General features: G+C 38.3%; 1 protein-coding gene across 1 annotated transcript in view; it reads left to right on the forward strand.

Moving 5' to 3' along the window:
• LOC107602646 (signal-induced proliferation-associated 1-like protein 1) overlaps positions 1–20,306 on the forward strand; it is a 101,710-nt gene that overhangs the window by 69,469 nt on the left and 11,935 nt on the right. Inside the window, exons 2-10 of the mRNA XM_016295211.1 lie at positions 3,108–4,817; positions 5,214–5,387; positions 6,002–6,135; positions 7,228–7,402; positions 10,044–10,147; positions 10,500–10,657; positions 16,447–17,026; positions 17,615–17,889; positions 19,359–19,369. Coding sequence (XP_016150697.1) covers positions 3,326–4,817; positions 5,214–5,387; positions 6,002–6,135; positions 7,228–7,402; positions 10,044–10,147; positions 10,500–10,657; positions 16,447–17,026; positions 17,615–17,889; positions 19,359–19,369 — 3,103 coding nt within the window. The 5' untranslated portion in view covers positions 3,108–3,325. The remainder of the gene's footprint in view (positions 1–3,107; positions 4,818–5,213; positions 5,388–6,001; positions 6,136–7,227; positions 7,403–10,043; positions 10,148–10,499; positions 10,658–16,446; positions 17,027–17,614; positions 17,890–19,358; positions 19,370–20,306) is intronic.

Below are 20,306 nucleotides of genomic sequence, written 5' to 3' on the forward strand. Positions count from 1 at the left end.
GTATGTGTATAATATAGATATAGATTTAATTACTTATTTCCTCTGTTATTTCCACTGTTACATGTAATCTTCAGCAAATATCAACATGAATATTCATTTTTTCATAAAGTACATTTATAATGTTGTGATACCTAAAATCACTTGTATCATTTCAAATGATTTATTTATTTATTTTTCTGTTTGCTCTGTGAGTTGTTGCAGGTCTCATTTGAACAGTTGTTTTCATCCCAACAAATGTTTTTCTCCGGTTCCCTGCTTAAGCTAACACGCCTGATTCAGTGTGTCAAGTGCAAACCAGTTAGTGTAGTTAAAGCTGGGATGTTAGTTTAGGCTTGGATTGAGAGGATTCCCTTAAGGGTTCTTCAGGTTATGAGTAGAGAATGACTTGTTGAACTGCAAATGTGAGATAAACGACATTAAATGGTTACTAAGGAGTAGGAGCTGTGTATATCCAAAATTGTAGATACAAATTTATATGAAATGCAGGGCTCGACATTAACGCTTGTCCTCTTGTCCGGGGCAAGTGGATTTTTTGAAGAGGCAAGTGAAAGAGAATTTTACTTGCCCGACCGGACAAGTAACCTGATTAAAATTTTAATAACAAACAATAACTAAGGCAACACCAAAACTTTGGCGAGAATGATTCTGACTTTATTACTTTCAGTGTAAACGGTGACTAATAACGGATAATGTATTGACAGTATCAAGGTCGTGTCAGTTGTCTTTTTACTGACAGTGTTTCATAATATTACTGTTTTTGCTTTTTATATATATAATGCCGTAGTTTTTATATATATAACATATGAAATAACACAATTTTCCCTTACACAATAACATTCAAATATTCTGGGGTTGGCAAGCCATTCAAAAATCTTGCCAACCCCAGATAAAAATATTATAAAATACATTTTATATATATAAATATATATAAACATATATAAATATATATAAACATATAAACTACGGCATTTTCTATTACTGTGTCTTTCTTTATAGAAAGACTTGTGTTATATAAGGTCACATTTTGTCAGAGATTTGTTCTCAGAGTTAAAGTTCTCATTGCCGTGTTAGTCTTCTGTGCCCTGCTCACGGTCTCACTCGTGAAGCTGGTCACAGGTATCTGTCTCATTAGCTGGTTACATGGGATCTGTCAGCCCGCGCTGCACCCATCTGTCATACTTGGGGCTATAATTTGGCAGCTGTGTATGACTAAGCCACAGAGTTCCTCTCGGCCTTGCAGAAGCACCTGTGCTGCAACCTCCGAAATTTATTACAGCACCATTTCTGAGAGAGCAGACGGGAGAGGAAGCACTCTCTCAAGGAATGGAAATACCCATGACCTCATGTACAGTGTGTGCGAGTGTGTGTTGGGGTTAGTGTGCCACCACACCCGGTTCTCCACAGACCCCTTCTAGCCATCGGGAGGTCAGGACTCACTGGGAGGAAGATTGTCATATTTTCATCAGCGCATACACATAGTCTAGCACTATAAATGTGATTCATAAACTTAAAATGTCAAGTGATTCAGTTGGATGACTATTGTTTCAGTCAACTGCCCTATTTGGGAATATATTTCTTTATTTTGCTGTAGTAATAATGCTTATTTTTGCTCTTACACTGCATGCTGTCATTAAACACAGAATATTAGGTCATTTTTTTACCCTTATTGTAATAAGCATAATCTTTTGCTTTCTGATCTGATATTTTTAACTGTAACGTCTACGTTGTCGTGAAGCATTGCTCTTCTCCCAGGGTTGTTCTCCTGTGGTGAGTGTGGCAGATTATGTAGGTGTGTGTAGTCATTGGGCTTCAGCTCTCTCATTAAGGTTAACCCAGCAGCACCGCCGCTCTGCACCACAACACTCAGCAGATGGTTGCCAGGAAACCAAGAAAACTGACATTTCAGAGCTTCTCCTGTCATATGGGAACAATGTTCATCTGTAGTGCATTATAATTTAAGCGATCAAGACTTATATGCAGTGCCACCTGCTGTATTTATATTTCACCTGTGTGACCATCATCCTGGGTCTCATTTTAGGTTTAGTAATTGGTAATCTTACAATGTGAAAGCATAGTTTGTAAGTGTGTCAAGTGTTTTCTGTGTTAAAATATTTTTTCCTCCCCCAACGTATTGAGTTGAGAGACATTATTAAAATGCTCAGTACCAATAAGTATGTAATTATTTTCATGTTATGGCAATATTAAACATTTCTGGTTAAAACAAATGCAATAATTGTCAATGTTACATGTTAAGTGAATTTAAAAACCTTGCATTATAATGTAAAGTATGAAATATGTGAACATTTATTTTGAAATAAATAGTTAATGATAAAGTGAAAGTTAAGAGAAAGTCGCTATAATTGAGATGGGATGTTTATTTTTGGCAAGTACCCATGAGTCGCACACAAACATAAGTAGTGACAGATCTTTTCTTCCTTGTGATGTACATCCGAGTGCAAGTAGTTATCAAAAAAGAAAACAAAATGTAAGAAAAGGGACGTTCTTTCCATTAGTTCTAGATTGGATTTTGAGATGTGAGCATTGGACTCAAAAATGAATGCAAGCTTGCAGTCGATTGTACATTTAGAAAACAAAATTAAATTTTCATTACATGTCAACTTTTAAGTCTAAAATCTGAGAATAGAGCAAAGATATGGAACAGTTAAATATCTAGTATCAACCAATAAGATATATCTATAGACCACTTTTCTTTTGAATGATTCTCATGGAAAATTCTCTTACTTAGATAATCAAAGGAAACAATTTTATGTTGATTTTCTTTCTTGGTACTTGTTGTTGTTGACGTAAAACATGTCACTCGCCTCTCATGAGAAAACACTCAAGAGTTAGGCACATTTTCCTTTAATGTCCTTGATGCTGTGTGGTTTTGGTTGTTACCATCTTAAAGAGCTTTGTTTTCTATTTACCTCAAAGAACCAAAGACTGAAACTACGAGTTTCACAATTTGAGTTGAATTACTGAAATAAATGAACTTTTCCACAACATTCTAATTTATTGAGATGCACCTGTATTTCCCTATTTTAACCATCAAGATATCAGCTTTGATTACCGTATTCTTATACTGTCCTCATTTTTCTCTGTTTCAGTTCTGCATAAAGGGATGAGAGGAGGAAAGTCAAATCACCTAATGGTCTGCACACATGCCTGATTCAGGTTCACTTTAAAGTTCACTTTCATCGTGCAATTATCTGTCCTCCATTCTCTGGCCTCTCCAGCTGAGTGGCTGTCCATGTTCCGCAAGCTTCGTTATTTCAGCTACAACGCGGGCATGCTCCAGTGCTGAGCTCCGCCACTTAGCCGTACCATGGCCAGTCTAAAGCGTTCACAGACCGAACGCTCTGTGGGCGGCTCTATTCCCGCCACTGATGAGTTTTATACTCGCCGTCTGCGCTTGCCCAATGGAGGTGCTCCGCCCCCTCGCAGCGAGAGCACCCACTTGACTGGGACGCCCGGAGTTCCCAAAATGGGCGTTCGAGCACGGGTCGCCGACTGGCCCCCCAGGAAAGATGGTGGCAGTGGAGGAAGTGGAGGAGGGGGTGGAAATGGAGGTGGTGTGTGGCACATAACAGTGGAGACGGATTCCCCTTCCACCACCACAGGTAGTGCCCAGAGCAACTTGTCAAGCAAGCTCGGTCACCTGATCAGCCCTCAGGATTCATCCATGCTGCGTAACATTCACAACACGCTGAAGAACAAGATGCATAGCAAAGGCAAAGACAATCGCTTTCTCTCACCCGATGGGTATCTCGGGTCGCCCCGGAAGGGTATGCGGCGTATAAGGCAGCGCAGCAACAGCGACATAACCATAAGTGAACTAGACGGCGATGGTAGCGAGGGCTGGTCTTTCTCAGGATGGACGCCCATGCATCGAGAGTATGGCAGTACCTCATCCATCGACAAGCATGGTGTGTCCGGCGAAAGCTTCTTCGACATGCTCAAAGGCTACCAGACCGATGCTCCGGACCAGCGCAGCCCTGCCCCTGATAAGTTAAGCGAGTTGCTGACAGTAGCTCATAAACAAACTGCCCTCGACTTGCCTGATGGACCTCTCGGTCCTGCTCGTGGCAGTCCCGCCAGTCGCCTGAAAGAAAGAGAAAAGCACATGAAGAGGCGTTCGAAGTCAGAGACGGGTGGAGAGTCCATATTCCGCAAGCTACGTAGCGTCAAAGCTGAAGGTGATTCGTCACGTGCGGGTTCCGATGCAGAGGATGGAAAGTCTGATGACGTGGGTCCTCCTCCTAAACCATGGGTTTGCCAGAAAGGTTTCTCGCACTTTGATATCCAGAGTATTCTGTTTGACCTGAACGAGGCCGTGCAGAGTCGGCAAAGTGCCGTGAAGCGGAAGAACACCACCACCGGTGCCTCTGCTGCAGCCGCGGCCTCTGCTTCCACCACGTCCTCTCTCTCGTCCACCCAAAGCGGAGCTTACGGCTCCCCTTGTGGCAGCCAGGAAGAGCTCAACATCAAGGATGGGCCTTCTCTTGACTCAGGTGATGACAAAAGCAACGATTTGGTTCTCAGCTGCCCATGTTTCCGTAACGAAATTGGTGGTGAAGGAGAGAGGAACATCAGCCCTTCGAAACAGGGCAGTATCGGCAGTGGTGCCTCTAGCTCTTCAAGAGATGAAGAAGGGTCCCCTGAAAGAGCTCCCAACACACATTTTAGCAATGCAGGGGTGGCTGTTCTTGAAGCCCCCAAGGATGGCAAGAGTCTCCACCATGATCGTGGAAAGAGCAACATAGTTGAACATGTGGACTTGGGTGCTTATTATTACAGGAAGTACTTTTATTTGAGAGGTGAGTGTTAACATTTTGCAGCAATGATTTACTGGTAAGATTTCTCAATGGAGATATTCATGCAAATTAGGGTGGTGCATGGTGGATTAGGAGTGCCACTCCACATGAAAGGAATCAATTATCAGTTGATTAATTCAAAAATAAGATGTAAATAAATCACTTTTTGAATTGACAAATGTAAGCATATTTAAAACGCAGATGTTATTTAATATTTATTTCATGTTTAAATATGTAGTTAAATCTATTGCTACTTCAGTTAAATCAACGGTTGCTTTAAATTTTGTAACTGACCCTAATGCAAATTCTGTGTTATGTAATTTGTTATGGCACTTGTTTACATTGCTGCTGTTCTTTTAATTATTGAATCATTAATTGAACAAATATTAAAATCCTCAGAGCACTGGAACTACTTGGGTGTCGATGAGACACTGGGACCGGTAGCTGTCAGCATTCGTCGGGAAAAACTGGAGGATCACAAAGAGCACGGCCAGCAATACAACTACAGAGTCATCTTCAGAACCAGTGGGGTGAGCACTCATTCACAATGCCAAATACCATTGACATATATTTGTAGCATCTAAATGCAACATGCATCCTCGTGCCTGCACAGAAAGAGTTAATAAATAAGCAGTTAGCGGTGAGGGAGATCCAGGTCTGACGCCCACTGCTATCTTATATAACATGCTTAGATGCCAGTTCTCTTTGCTAGTGCTCAGCACAGATCACACTGTGCTCTGACTGGCTGATAACCATACTTCTCAATCACACCACTTTTGACAGCAGCTTTAAATGGATGGATCTCTCTAATTATAACAAAAAAGGCTCTTAAATGTGACCTCAGCCTTTGGCATCATTTATAGAAACTGCTTATGATTCACATGCATTCTGATGGGCCTTAATAGCTTTGTGACTAAGGTGATGCTCAGCCCAACATGGCAATTGTTCCACTGCTATTTTGAGACAGGCAGGTGGGCAGACGTGGTTTAGCTTAGTATAAAACTTTTGTCCCACTCATTATGACACCTTTTCAAGTGTTTGAGATCTCTGAATCATAATGAGCAGGTACTAAAAGACTATAGTATGTTGGGTTCTGGAGTGCCAAGTACTAATTTTCTCAGAAAATCTTATAACAGTATTTATCACCCACTCTTCGAGTCACACCTGTAATTTACAAATGTATACAGATGGCTTGGCTCGAGGCCTGCCTCTAAAGGAGGTGTTGGAGTACCTCGTGCCTGAGCTCAATGCCCACTGCCTCCGTCTTGCTCTCAACACACCGAAGGTCACAGAGCAGCTGATGAAACTGGATGAGCAGGGGGTATTATGATCTTACGTTCCCTTACAACTGACAAATTATTTGGTATTATGCATGTATGATAAACTGGGCTGTCAGTCATTTAATTTATTATAGTCTTTATAATATAATTTTGGTTATGACTACAAAGTGAAGAATCACATCCCCACAGAGCAAGTTTCCACTGCACATAATATATACAATATGTCCACCACAATAAATAATTCAAATAATTTAATCACCAAAACTAAATGAAGTAGAATTGAAATATCATTTTAAAGGCATATTTGCGTGGGAACTTATATGCGCATTTTATATACAAACCCAATTCCAAAAAAGTTGAAAACTTGAGCAACTTGTCTCCTCAGTCCCCAGACGTTTGCAGACTGTTATAAAAAGAAGAGGGGATGCCACACAGTGGTAAACATGGCCTTGTCCCAACTTTTTTGAGATGTGTTGATGCCATGAAATTTAAAATCAACTTATTTTCCCCTTAAAATGATAAATTTTCTAAGTTTAAACATTTGATATGTCATCTATGTTGTATTCTGAATAAAATATTGAAATTTGAAACTTCCACATCATTGCATTCTGTTTTTATTCACAATTTGTACAGTGTCCCAACTTTTTTGGAATCGGGTTTGTATACAACCTGCTATATCATTACTAAACTCTCATTGATTTTCACTATATTGATTTAACAATGTTCTTGCCATATTTATGTTGTATTCATTAATATACTATGCATATTTAATGTGCACATTTTATTTATAATGTTTATATATTTGACTTATTTTCATCCTTTGTTGCCATTAAAGCAAAATTAAAAGATTTCTTTAGAAATAATAAATTAATTGAAATAAAATTTGAATGAAATGAAACAAAATAAGTTTGTAAATGCAATGAAAAATAAATGTTTGTTGTAATGAATAAATGTATTTCACATATGCTAATGCTTTGTTATAAATGTGTTTTTTTAACAGATTGTTTTTTAAAATAATTATTTGTATCTTAAATTAGTACATTTAATTGGCAACCCAAATAAGAAAATATATTGACACCAATTATTCCTGTTTTTCATGGGCTAATGGTCTTTATTTACGATCTGTTCTGCAGCTCAGTTTCCAGCTGAAGGTGGGAATCATGTACTGTCAGGCCAGCCAAAGCAGCGAGGAGGAGATGTACAATAATGAGGCAGCAGGTCCCGCCCTAGAAGAGTTCCTGCAGTTGCTGGGGGAAAGGGTGCGCCTTAAGGGTTTTTCTAAGTACCGTGCCCAACTGGACACTAAAAGTGAGTCTTATCATCTTGAAAGTTTATTTAATTGCCACTGAAGCCCGAATGGGGCTTAGTGTGTGATTAAAAAGACATGTAGCTAAAGGGACAAAAAAAAAACGATTGAATCTCTGGCCTCCTGTCATGTCAGTCTAGTAGGGATGTGCAGCTCATGACTCAGGAGATAAGATACACATCTCGATACATAGCCTACGATACATTAAAGATTCATATGAAGCAGCTATTGATGCGATGCGGTACGATTCACCCAAAAGTGAGTCTTATCATCTTGAAAGTTTATTTAATTGCCACTGAAGCCCGAATGGGGCTTAGTGTGTGATTAAAAAGACATGTAGCTAAAGGGACAAAAAAAAAACGATTGAATCTCTGGCCTCCTGTCATGTCAGTCTAGTAGGGATGTGCAGCTCATGACTCAAGAGATAAGATACACATCTCGATACATAGCCTACGATACATTAAAGATTCATATGAAGCAGCTATTGATGCGATGCGGTACGATTCACCCCTGTTACGATGCAGTGCGATCCGATTTCCATTCGATTCAACACAATGCGATTTGATGCAATGGAGAAAATATGATCACTTTTAATGCCTCAAGGCCCGTTTCATAAAACAAGTTAACCAAATAAGCCAGGCTTATTTCAGTTAGTCTGACTCATTGTCAAATGATTTGGTTCCATAAAGCAAATTTAACATAGGCCTCGATCAAGCTTAGTCACTGTGGCAACTTATGCTGGGAAACTAACCTGGTCTAAAGCAGGCTAACTGTCAGGCTAAGCTAAGCTCGTCTACTGACCAATAGGAACATAATGATATTACAACTGTCTTACATAATATTATTTGACTTTGTTTTTTTGTTGTTGTTTTTTTACAGTTTCCAGCCATGCAGCCTTTCTCTCTGGCTGTACCTTTTATAGTTTGCAGAACAGATAGCAGAACATCAGAACATAACAATCTAAAATTGCTCTTTAAAGCATTAAAATAACTAAATTAAAAGTTAAAATCACTGAATTAAAAATGAAAATAAATAAAAGAAAATGACTAAATTTTAACTGCTATAAGAAACACGCATTAACTCATTTGAGCTTAGTAATTAGTAGCCTACTAGCTTACATTTGATTTACTTATTACTATAGTCCAATTACAGTTACTACTATCATCAAAATAAAATTTATGTGCAGGTTTAAAATTCTACAAAAGACACATTTAATGTCCAAAAACAATTTTTTTAGCAAAATGTATATTTTACTCAGAATTATTGCGCTCCTATTCGATTGCACTCTGTCTGTTTTAGCGTGCATGTGCGCAGCAGCGCTTGTTGCTCTTGCGTGCCTCACCCACCCCTGACAGCAAAATGGACATGTTTGCATGACTTTATAACATATACAGATGAAAAATATACCTGTGACATGTCAGGTATGCACTGAGGAAAACGCAACGTCTCAAATGCATTAAACAGCACAGATATATTTGCTGTTTGTCATGGTGGATCGATTTGATCCATGATCGACATTAAGGTCTGCTTAAGAATAAGCGTGCACAAATTAGTGAGATTGTGTGAATTTAATTTGTCGTTAATGGAACCGCTTTAGTCCCGATTGATTTGTTAGGTTATTTCAAGTCAGCTTTTGGACTTTAATCCCTGTTTTTCCTCGGCCGGGTCTCTGTGGTGTTGTGATGCAGCAGCAGCAGTGATGAGAGAGTGCGCTTGATAAACAATTTAGAGAGGAGAAATCAATCTACATATAAAATATTGGTCACAGATTATTGGTCACTTTCTAAATAATAAAAGTATAGCGCATCCACTAATAATTATATATAAATAAATCAGTTTTTATCGATGCAAATATGTTAGAAACGATGCATCGCGATATAAATGACAACTTGTAGCCGATGCACACTTTTTAAACCGATGCATTGCATCCGTTAACTTTTTATGCCGATGCACCGAGCGAATCGGGTAATCTTCCCATCACTACAGTCTATTAGTCTATAGGGCTAGTTAATTAATTCTAAGCACGTTCTAAATGCGTCACTCCACTGTTAGCGGTTTGTTGACAGTTGGAGGTTGTGATTAAATGGGAATGGATCTAAACACCAACATTCATCTCCTGTTCTATCCTCTACTTTGTTTCAATTTGAACCGAGTGCCCTTATTTGAGAGCCAGTCGTGCATGCCGTGCCTGGCAGCCGTGCTCCACCTCTCCCCTGTGACCTAAGGAATATTGTCTCTGATCACATGCATGTTTTTAATTCCATTTATCAGACTTGACGTTTTGGGCGGCAGAGTTGTCTGAAAGCTTTGATCTCGGTTTGACGGATTAGGACATGGTTTCGGAGTCAGGTGAAGAATAGAGATCGGGAAGGAGGGACTGAGGAGAAGATGATTTTGTACCGCCATGCTTCTGTGGCCACGGTCCAGAGTGAGAACTGAAGTATCCTATTTGTGAACAATAGAAAAAAGGGGTCCTATAAAGGCAACAAGTCAAGGAGTGTTAAATAAATGAGGCTGGATGATCAAAGGCTTTAGACTGTATATTCCCTTCAGACCAAACAGAAATTTTTTGTTAAACAAAAGAAAAGCAGATGGTCATATAAAAACAGTGTATGAAAGGGTAATGTGAGCTTTTTCTTGCAGCGGACTCTACCGGAACACATTCTTTGTACACAACTTTTAAAGACTATGAGATCATGTTCCATGTGTCTACAATGCTGCCCTACACGCCCAATAACAAACAGCAGGTAAGCTGTCCAAAGACAAACACCGTCGCAAAAGTTGATCTTTTTACCTTCATTGTTAAACTATTACATACACCACCGTTTAAATATTTGTGGTCGTAAGGGTTTTTTAGGAGTAATTAATACTTTTATTTAGCAAGAAGTCATTAAAGCGTTCAATTTAAATGCAGTTTAAATTCACATTGAATTTATATTTGATTCATTGATTATATTTTGATATATTTAATATACATTGAATGTATATTTTTATTTCAAAAGTTTTTTTTAACTTCTTTTAAAAAAATTTAAACAATTGTTCCTACTCCAAACTTTTGAGCAATAGTGTATACTGATTTATGTTGTTTGTGCTTTATAGCTCTTAAGGAAAAGACACATTGGAAATGACATCGTCACAATCGTGTTTCAAGAGCCCGGAGCAAAGCCCTTTAGCCCCAAGAACATCCGATCACACTTTCAGCATGTCTTTGTGGTTGTTCGAGCGCACAACCCATGCTCCGAAAACACCTGCTACAGGTGAGTAAATTAGACTTTTATTTAGCTGCAAAAATTATTTTTGAATTTATTGTAATTGGTAACGGTGCATTTTGTGTCAACACCACACATGATGACTTTCAGTCTGTGGTAGCAGCAGTGCTCAACACTGTACGATACAGTGAAACCAATGTAGACTAGTGTTGTATTGAGTCAGTTGAAGAGACTCGGGGTGTATTCACACCTGTCTTGTTTGGTTCGACTCAAGTTCATTTCCCCCCTCTCTTTTGGTCAGCTGAAGAGGTGGTCTCGGTCCGGTTCCAAACGAACTCTGGTACGCTTGAGAATTTCTGTCCGATGAAGACCTTAGCACACGTGTGGTTTTGTTTACAATTTCTTGTTCACTCACAAAAAGGGCATTGTGAAAGCGAACCACACCAAACAAAAAAAAATCTATATTGTATTTGGTCCGGACCAAAGCAAGTGAACTAGCTGACTTTCCTGGTGTGAATATACCCTCAGACAAATTCTACAGAATCATTTACTGAATTAACATCGGACTCTCTTACTGAACAGTAACTTTCATTCATTTCTGACTCTAAACTGAGACCTGCTGTGTGTACCTAACCCTCTATGGACCACATTATGAAATGAGGTTTGTGATATGTCCCATGAGACATTGATGTGTAGAATTTGTATTCCTGTGTTGATGAATTTTCTTTTGAAACAGGAAATTTGGGTGGGACATTGAACTCATTCTTTTTAGGCTATAATTGTATCACACCATGAACATGAGTGGTTTGTAGATGTTGGTGTTATTGTATTGGGACATTTTCATTCCCAAGAGCTTTTAACTGTGTAATAATCAATATTTTTGGTCTGTTTTTCTGGAATAGAAAGACTGTAAATGCATTTTTCTGCTGAATTGCCTTTTAGTTGTCTGAGCTGCTAGACTTGAACTAAAAGCCATAATTTTGATTGCATGACTGGTTGTTCATAACACTTGTTGGTTAATTATTCATATTTCCCCATGAGCTGATTCGCTACACGTAGTTGAAAGGTTATAAATAAATTAATACTTTTATTCAAGTACACACTAAATTTATTAAAAGTGGCAGTAAATACATTTGTTACAAAAGGTTTCAAATACTGCTGTTTTTTTTTAACTTTGTATTCATTTATTTTAAATGATAATCATATTTACCAATATTACAGTTTCTGTTTTGTTTTTTTTGTTCAAATAAATGCAGCCCTGGTGAGCATAAGAGACTTCTTTCATAAACATAAAAAAAAATCTTACAGACCTTAAAGGGTTAGTTCACCCAAAAATTAAAATTAGCCCATAAATTACTTGCCCTCAAGTCATCCTAGGTGTATATGACTTTCTTCTTTCAGACGAATCCAGTCGGAGTTATATTAAAAATGGTCTTTGATCTTTCAAGCTGTTTAATGGTACTCAGCGGGTGTTGCATGCATCAGTTCAAAAGAAGTTAAATAAAAAGCGCCCATCTATTAAAAAATAATAATAATACAACGGACATGGATATTTTTCTTACAAAAACACATCGATTCGCTACAGGAGGCCTTTGTTCACCCCCCGGAGCCGTGTGTGAGACTTTTTTTTTAATGGATGGGCGCTTTTTATTTAACTTCTTTTGAACTGATGCATGCAACACCCGCTGAGTACCATTAAACAGCTTGAAAGATCAAAGACCATTTTTAATATAACTCCGACTGGATTCGTCTGAAAGAAGAAAGTCATATACACCTAGGATGACTTGAGGGTGAGTAATTTATGGGCTAATTTTAATTTTTGGGTAAACTAACCCTTTAAGCTTTTGAACAGTAGTGTACATTTCAATGTGTTCATATTTTAATATTTTTTAAAATATAAAAAAAAAAAAGAGTAATTTTCAATTAAAAATATTGGCCAATTAATTTAAAACCAGCTTTTCCCCATCTTGTTGTATCGCCAGAATCCATTATCAGTCAGCCTGATTGTAGTGGTGTTGTTTTTGGTTTTATTTTTGGAGAAATGGATTTTCTTCCTGCCCATGGTGGGTTATGTTCTTGCTTGATATCCTCTGGCCAGCTTATTATTCTTGTCATACAGCACATTACCCAAGAGAGCGCTGCTCTTAACCACTTCAAATGAGCTAGGCCCGCTTAATTTCCTTCACGCCTACTGGGGGCTGTTTATCAGTAGGATTTGTTGATCGTTGCATTGCTTGCAGTCCAACCTCGAAAGTGCTACTATGAGTCAAACAAAAGACAAAATGTGTGCTTATGTGAACCGAACGGGCGAAAAATATTAAGTTGATTATTGATGTCTTCATTGTGACTTACTCCCTTAATCTTTCACTCACATACTCACTCGCTCCCTCTCTCCCTTGCTTGCTTTCTGTTTTGCCTCATGAAACTAATAGAGGTTTTAATTGCTCATGGGCCTCATTGTGTGTCGTCTTAATTATACCCAGTAGGGAGCCTCATCGCTGTTCAGCTCTGAAAGTACAGAAGCTACAAAGGCCCATCTTGACCGAAGTTCTCTGGAACAATAAGCTAAACGGAGCACACAACAAATAAGAGTGCTGCATGCACACCTTTGCCAACTGTCCTCTCATGAGGACGGCTTTATTGGGGGCCTGTCGCTTAAACCCGACAACCCTGCTCCTCCTTCCCTGACGGACTCCCTCCCTCTTGTAGCCCCTTCATCCGCACAGTGGATTCTTCTCGTGAGCTTGAATTTTCCTCAGCTGTGGCCACTCTTGCCATATTAACCTGCTTTGACCGTATTGACAAGAATTGGAATGGAAGTCAGGAAGTGGAGCAGGTGGGTTCAGCGGGTCTTGGGTTTTCATTTGTGAGCATGTAGTGTGACTGTTTAATCATGTAAAGGTGAAACACAGGTAAGAAGAGTGATTAAAGGTGTTTATGGGAGAGCGTTAATAAATTATATGCCCTCCTGTTGTTTTATTGGCTGCTGTTGGGTGTACTGAAGTGGTTAGCACTGTTCACTGGAGCCCTATAATTCTGGCAGACAACCTCTCAGCCACCAGTGAAATGGCAAGGTAGATGGTAATGTTGTACAAAGTGGAAGCTGTTAATGCTTTTTAGCAAAGTCTATACAGAAGCATTTTCCTGCATCGCTATTGCGACGCCGCTGATTCTACAGTGTCACAGAAAAAGCAATTATGGTTCTGTGAGGTTGCCGTCTGAATTAAATCTGATGGAATCTGCAGACTTTTGCAGTTTTAGCCATAAAATCAGAAAATAGATTTGAACATGGTGAAATGTGTTCAAGCTCTTTTTGGTAGCTCAAAACATTTTTGAAGTAGCTGAAATATTTCATAAACTTTTATAGAGTTTATAGAGTTTTATGAATGACAGGTCTTATAATTCTATGGACATTTGCTACAGGTTCCTTGTTGGACTGACAATAATAAAGATTGGAATCTCTGAAATGAGACAAAATCAACACAAAGATTTCATTTAATATTACTTCCCATTGCATCATCTTTGCAGTGTAGTTCAATTAATGAAAAATTGGTGAAAAAGACCCTAAAACATATCATTGTGAATCAAGCAAATTTCTCTCAGGAGTACAGTACTATTCAAAAGTTACTTTTTAAAAATAAATGAATACTTTTTATTCAGCAAGGATGCATTAAAATGATCAAAAGTGACATTTAAATATTTAGTGAAAGTAAAGGCATTTTACAATGTTACAAAAGACTTCTAGTTTAAATTAATAGTGTAATAAAAAATGTATCAACTCCAAATCAGCATATTAAAATGATTTCTGAAGGAGTGATGGCTGCTAAAAATTCTGCTTTAAATTACTTTTTTTTTAAAAAGATATTAAATAGCAAACAGTATTTTACTTAAAGAAATGATCACGTTACAGTAAATCTTTTATTATTATTTTTTTTTTAGAAAACACTGTATTGTTTACAAAAACCTTGAATGTTATACCGGAAATTAGTGTATCAAGATTGGGTTTGTCCTTTGAACAAGTTTACAGTATGTGAGAACTCTGCTTTGTGCATGCGATACTTGTACACCTGTGTATTTCTGAGTGGGTCAGGGTATTATTTGCTTGTGTGGAGTTTCTTTGGTTCCTTGCTGTGGGCAGTGGATGCTCCACCAACCCACACGCTATGTATTTTTACTTCAGATATGTAATCCAGTTTGCCTCTCCACCTAAGCCAAAGGGGTCGGCTACAACAATAAAGTCAGCCCGCTTGCTTTTAGTCACTGAATAACCGCTCAATGCCTAGAAGTGGATTATGTTTGGATGGAATGTGCACTACTCTATTCTGACTTTTAAAAAATGTTGATGACTGATATTGTCCACACTATCATACAGAGTTTGGTTTTTGTATGCCATTGGTGAAGCACAACTGTGGGTGTTTGGCCTGCTTTATGCTTAAACAATATAATGCAGATATTTAAAATAATAGAGCAATTGCAAAAAAAAGTTTTGTAGGTTTTACTACTATGATAAGTTGGTTACCACTTGGCTATACCTTGTTTTTTTTTGGAACCGAACCATGGTAATGCCATCCTGTTCACAGATGTGAAAATGTGTGACAAAAATGGGCTCTGTCAATTATGGAAAACACACATCCCATTAACACTTGCAGCAGTTTAACGCTTCCATTTGCTTACACTAACAACTCTTTACTCACCACTTGTCAATAACATGCATTAAAAAAGTTATTTCAATGTTTGTTAGATGGGAGAGATTTAAAATATGCAGTTACAAAAAAAAGTATCATGATGTTTGTTATAGGGTGTTTCATGGTAATACCATTATATTCTTTTGAAATAACTGGTATTATCAGGTAAATACCATGATATATGATTATGATCATCATTAATTACCATGGCGTGCATAAAGGACCTGTGTAATAGTTTTTATCGGTCACAAGGGTGATTAATTTATGGCTCGATTATTGTGAGAATCAGGCCAGCAAACTTCTGGTTACCAGTCTCAGTCTTCACCAAGTCTGTGTTATTTATTCCTGCAGGCGAAGAAAGAGAAACAATATTACTGAATTAGATATCAACAAGTTATTAATCTCAGTCCGTACTTCAGCAAGCTGCTGGTACTGCGGGAGAGAAGTTTATGTTGTAATGAGTTTGCAAGCTCATTTTTCTACCACACACGTACATGTTTCCCCTCAGTGTTTTTACAGATGAGTCCCACGCACAGACAGCAGTACTTTCTTTGCCCCCCCTCATCTCTCTCTATCTCTCTCTCTGGGCCTTGCGGTTCTTTGTCTTCCTCCTCCAGTATCACTTTAGATTGAGGTTACTCATTACTGCTATGCCTGGCTAGTTGCATACGAGTTCCAAGCATACCAGACCGAGCAGGAAGCTTTAGATGTCCATGCCAGAGGCTTAATGAAAAGAAAAAATGGGGGAGAGATGAAGCAAGTGAGGTAGAGAAGAAAGGTTTGAGATGGAATTGAATTCAAAATGTTTTTCTGTAGCGTATGAGGGGTCTGTCCAAGTTTACTAGCACTGTGTGTAGTAGTCAACAGCATAATACCCATCCATGCTGTTTTGATAATTTCCTCCTATTCCCATTTGGCAAAGTATTTGATGTCCCAACTGCTACACTTCACACTTTGACTTTTAGTTTCATAATTTCCATAGCAGCCACATTGTCTTTGGAATGAATTTCGTTCATGCATAAACATGAGGGCCTTTAGGGATGTTTGAGGATGGTTTAGCAATTATCTTGAGCATGTGATGAGCAATTTGTCTCATTGTTTGAAATTTTCTCTCTTGTTTCCCGTCCATTATCTCCACCCCCTCATTCACAGCGTGGCAGTGGCTCGCTCACGAGATGTACCTGCCTTTGGATCGCCTATTCCTGAGGATGCTATGTTCCCGAAGTCCACCGTCTTTCGAGATTTCCTGTTAGCCAAGGTCATCAATGCTGAAAATGCAGCCCACAAGTCAGACAAGTTCCGCGCCATGGCCACTCGGACGCGACAGGAGTACTTGAGGGACCTGGCCGAACGGCATGTTACAAGCACGCCTATCGATCCTTCGGGCAAATTTCCTTTTATTTCTCTGGCCCACAAGCGTAAGGAAAAGACCCGGCCATATTTTAACGCAGAGCTGCGTAGCCCAGGGGCCATCACCTGGCCTGTTTACGCCGAGGACCACGGAGCCGGAGGAGAACTGGAGGCCCTGCTGGCCATTTCAAATGATTTCCTAGTGCTGGTGGACCCAGAAGCCAAGGCTGTTGTCTTCAACTGCGCTGTCCGAGATGTCATTGGTTGGACGCTGGGAAGCCCTGCTTCCATGAAGATCTACTATGAACGTGGAGAGAGCATCTCCCTGCGCTCCATCAATAACAACACTGAAGACTTCCGCGAGGTTATCAGACGTTTAGAGGTAAGTTTGGAGTTGCATGACAGTATCATGACAGATTGTTGTTTTTTAATTTAAAGGAATTTTTTCCCTGAAAGTTTTCAGTCACATGTACAGAACATGGACCTGAGATCTCGTTTTTTTGGTTCTTAATCTTTTTCGGTTTATACCCACGTGGATTTATAACTATCAAGCTTTCACACAAGCTTAAATCAGTTTTTATGGCTGTGCTGTGTATGATTCATTGTGTGAATTAATGGTGTTTAAGAGAGCCTTTGTATAACTGTGCAGTAGCTTGAATGTACTTCTGATTTGGGCCCCTGTCCATTATGTCACTCTTGAAGTGCAGGAGCTGTTGCCATGGTAACTAGTACTCCGCGAACTGAATGCTCATGATCTCCATCACAGTCACGAAACTTGTTAGCAGAGCTTTCTTTATACATTGCAGTAGGGTATAATAGCTTATGATAGACATTTTCAATCCACTGTGCATTTTTGACAAGGTCTTGCATCCTTAATAGAGGAAATCTGTTTCTAAATTGCATAAAATTGCTTTAGAAACCAGAAAAATTTTCAGTCATATCAATCTTTTATGTCACTCCTTTCTCTCAGCACCTCACTAAAGGCTGTGAGACATCAGAGATGACCTTGCGGAGGAATGGCCTGGGCCAGCTTGGTTTTCACGTTAATTACGAAGGCATCGTGGCAGAGGTGGAGCCGTATGGGTATGCCTGGCAAGCGGGGCTAAGGCAAGGCAGCCGGTTGGTTGAAATTTGCAAGGTGGCTGTGGCAACACTTTCACACGAGCAAATGATAGACCTGCTCCGCACCTCAGTAACTGTGAAAGTTGTCATCATACCGCCCCATGAGGATGCCACTCCTCGCAGGTAGGTCTGAGTATCAGTTAAAGTTTTGATTCATTATTTCTTAAGTGAATCCTGGTAAATAAGTAGGCAGTAATTATTTTTGTCAGGTAGAAAAGTAAACCACTCATTTCAAGTTTTGCAATAAGAAAATAATACAAAACATTGTACCTTTGTGCCCACACATGCAAACCATGAATAATAGAAGAGATCTGCCTTCCCAGTCTAGGCTTGCCTGCAGGCACCGTGCCAACTTGAAGGTTATAATGATCAGGGTCTAAACTACAAATAATAACCGGATTTTTATTTGCGTTAACTGTGTTCTTTTTTACAGTTTGGTGGTTCATTATTATTATCTTTCGAAACCCTCCCTTTTCCGTTTTTGACAGTTTGTGTTTTTGTCTAAATTAAAGCTGACACTCTTCTATATGTGGGTTTAAAACTGCCTTGAGCCACAAAAGAGGTACAGTATGAGCCTGCATAGGTGATGCTTGACGCCCAATTTATTGTTTCTTGACTAAAAGTACAGGCACGTATTTGTGGCCTGTGTGGGTTTATTCTGAGTTAGTTACAGGATTCAGTACTCAGTTGTTCTAAAGTTACAGTTTAATTTGTCATTTTTAAAGTTTGAAAAACGTTTAAAGACCTGTAAGGTTTATAGTCCTTACAGGGAGAATGCTGTTTATTTTAGTTAGCATTTTAAAATATATTAAAATAGAAAACAATTCTTTGAAAATTGTGCTAATATATCGCAATATTATTGTTTTGACTGTATTTTTGACCAAATGCATGTCACCTTGGTGAGCATAAAAGACTTATTTTAAAACATAAAAAAACAATCCTGATACACATGTACTTATTATAGTGATTACAATAACTGGGTAAAAACATGTATATTATACAGAGAACTTTCTGATTTTGTACATTTAGAAAAATGTTATTTTAAAAATGAACAACAGGCAGTTCAATTGCTATTTATACAGTATTACAGCTATAACCGATATATCCGCTTGCTCACACCATGTTTGCTATGCAGTGTTCTTTTAATATTATTTGTATACTATTATAGATTGTATTAATATTTTGAATGAGCTTTATTATATTTTCAGTTTTTAGTTTTTATATTTTTAATATAAGAAATATTTTCATCAAAAATATTCTTTTTTTTTTTTGGTTTAAGCTTTTTAATCTAATATTTCGCTTTTTATTTTTATTTTTTCAGCTTCATTGTAATTACTATACAATTTTTTAATAGTTTTATTTTCAGTTAACAATTACAAGACTGATGCTACAGACATGGTTCCTCAAATCATGTGGCTTGTTGAGGAAATGTGTGCTATTACTTCTCAAAAAGCCCAGACTTACAATTTTTACCTGGTCTATGATAAAGAGGGCAAAAACAATCTTACAGTTTTCAGCTTCTCTGATTGTTGTGGTCCAGCTGCCCACCTCCACATTTTGACCCTTCTTAGCTCTGCTATGTGACCTCTCAGAGACCTGGACTGTAATAGCAGGGTCCGGCCCACACAAAACACATCTGAGCCGTTTGGCCCAGTAAACTATATGACCCGTGCTGTAAATGTTACCACTGCCTAGAATTATACGCCGCTCTCATGATTGCAGTAGACTGTTCGGAGCATGAGAGGTCAGTCGCCAAATGCTGACCCATGTCGGTTTTGTCTTTTGGGGTGGCTTTGAACCTCAAGAACATTAAATTCTTCCTAACTACTCTGAAAATTACTAAATTAAAAATATATTTTCTATTTTATATAGATTAGGCATGGGCCGGTATGAGATTTTGACGGTATGATAACCTTAAGCAAAAATATCACAGTTTCACAGTATTGTTGTTACAGCTCTAAAATGTGTTGTTTTTAAATGTCTGGGTAAAAATAAATAAATAAATAATTTTTTTCACTGAACACAATATATTTTATTTTTGAGCAACATACAGAATATTTGGAACAGCAGTATTTGTTTATTTTTTCTTTGATTTGTTTCTGACATGTTTGCTGAATTGTGGGCTGTCTTGAAGCTTTTGATGTGGAAAAAAAAGAAAAATAAACACTGACATCTTTATTTAACCTAAATCTGTAATTACAGTTATTTAATTTTAGTTATATAATACAGATATCATTTATATCAGTGGTCACCAACATTTTTAGGCCCAAGATCCCTCAGCTCGGCCTTTATGAAAGACAAGATCTACCTATTGAAGAATTGATAGAAAAAGACATTCCAGATTGTACTTCAAACGTGTTACTCTCTACACTGCACTCAACCTGAGGGATTCCTACACTTTCAGTCTTTGAGGAGACATGGAAAAACAGCGCATACCGCAGGAACGGTATAACAGAAAATATTAGTGCCTTTGAAACCGTGAAATTTTCAAATCACGGTATACCTTGTAACCGGTTATCAGACCATCCCTAATATAGATA

This window comes from Sinocyclocheilus grahami, unplaced genomic scaffold (genome assembly GCF_001515645.1).
Source record: "Sinocyclocheilus grahami isolate Dianchi unplaced genomic scaffold, SAMN03320097.WGS_v1.1 scaffold15.1, whole genome shotgun sequence".
Classification (NCBI taxonomy): Eukaryota; Metazoa; Chordata; class Actinopteri; order Cypriniformes; family Cyprinidae; genus Sinocyclocheilus; species Sinocyclocheilus grahami.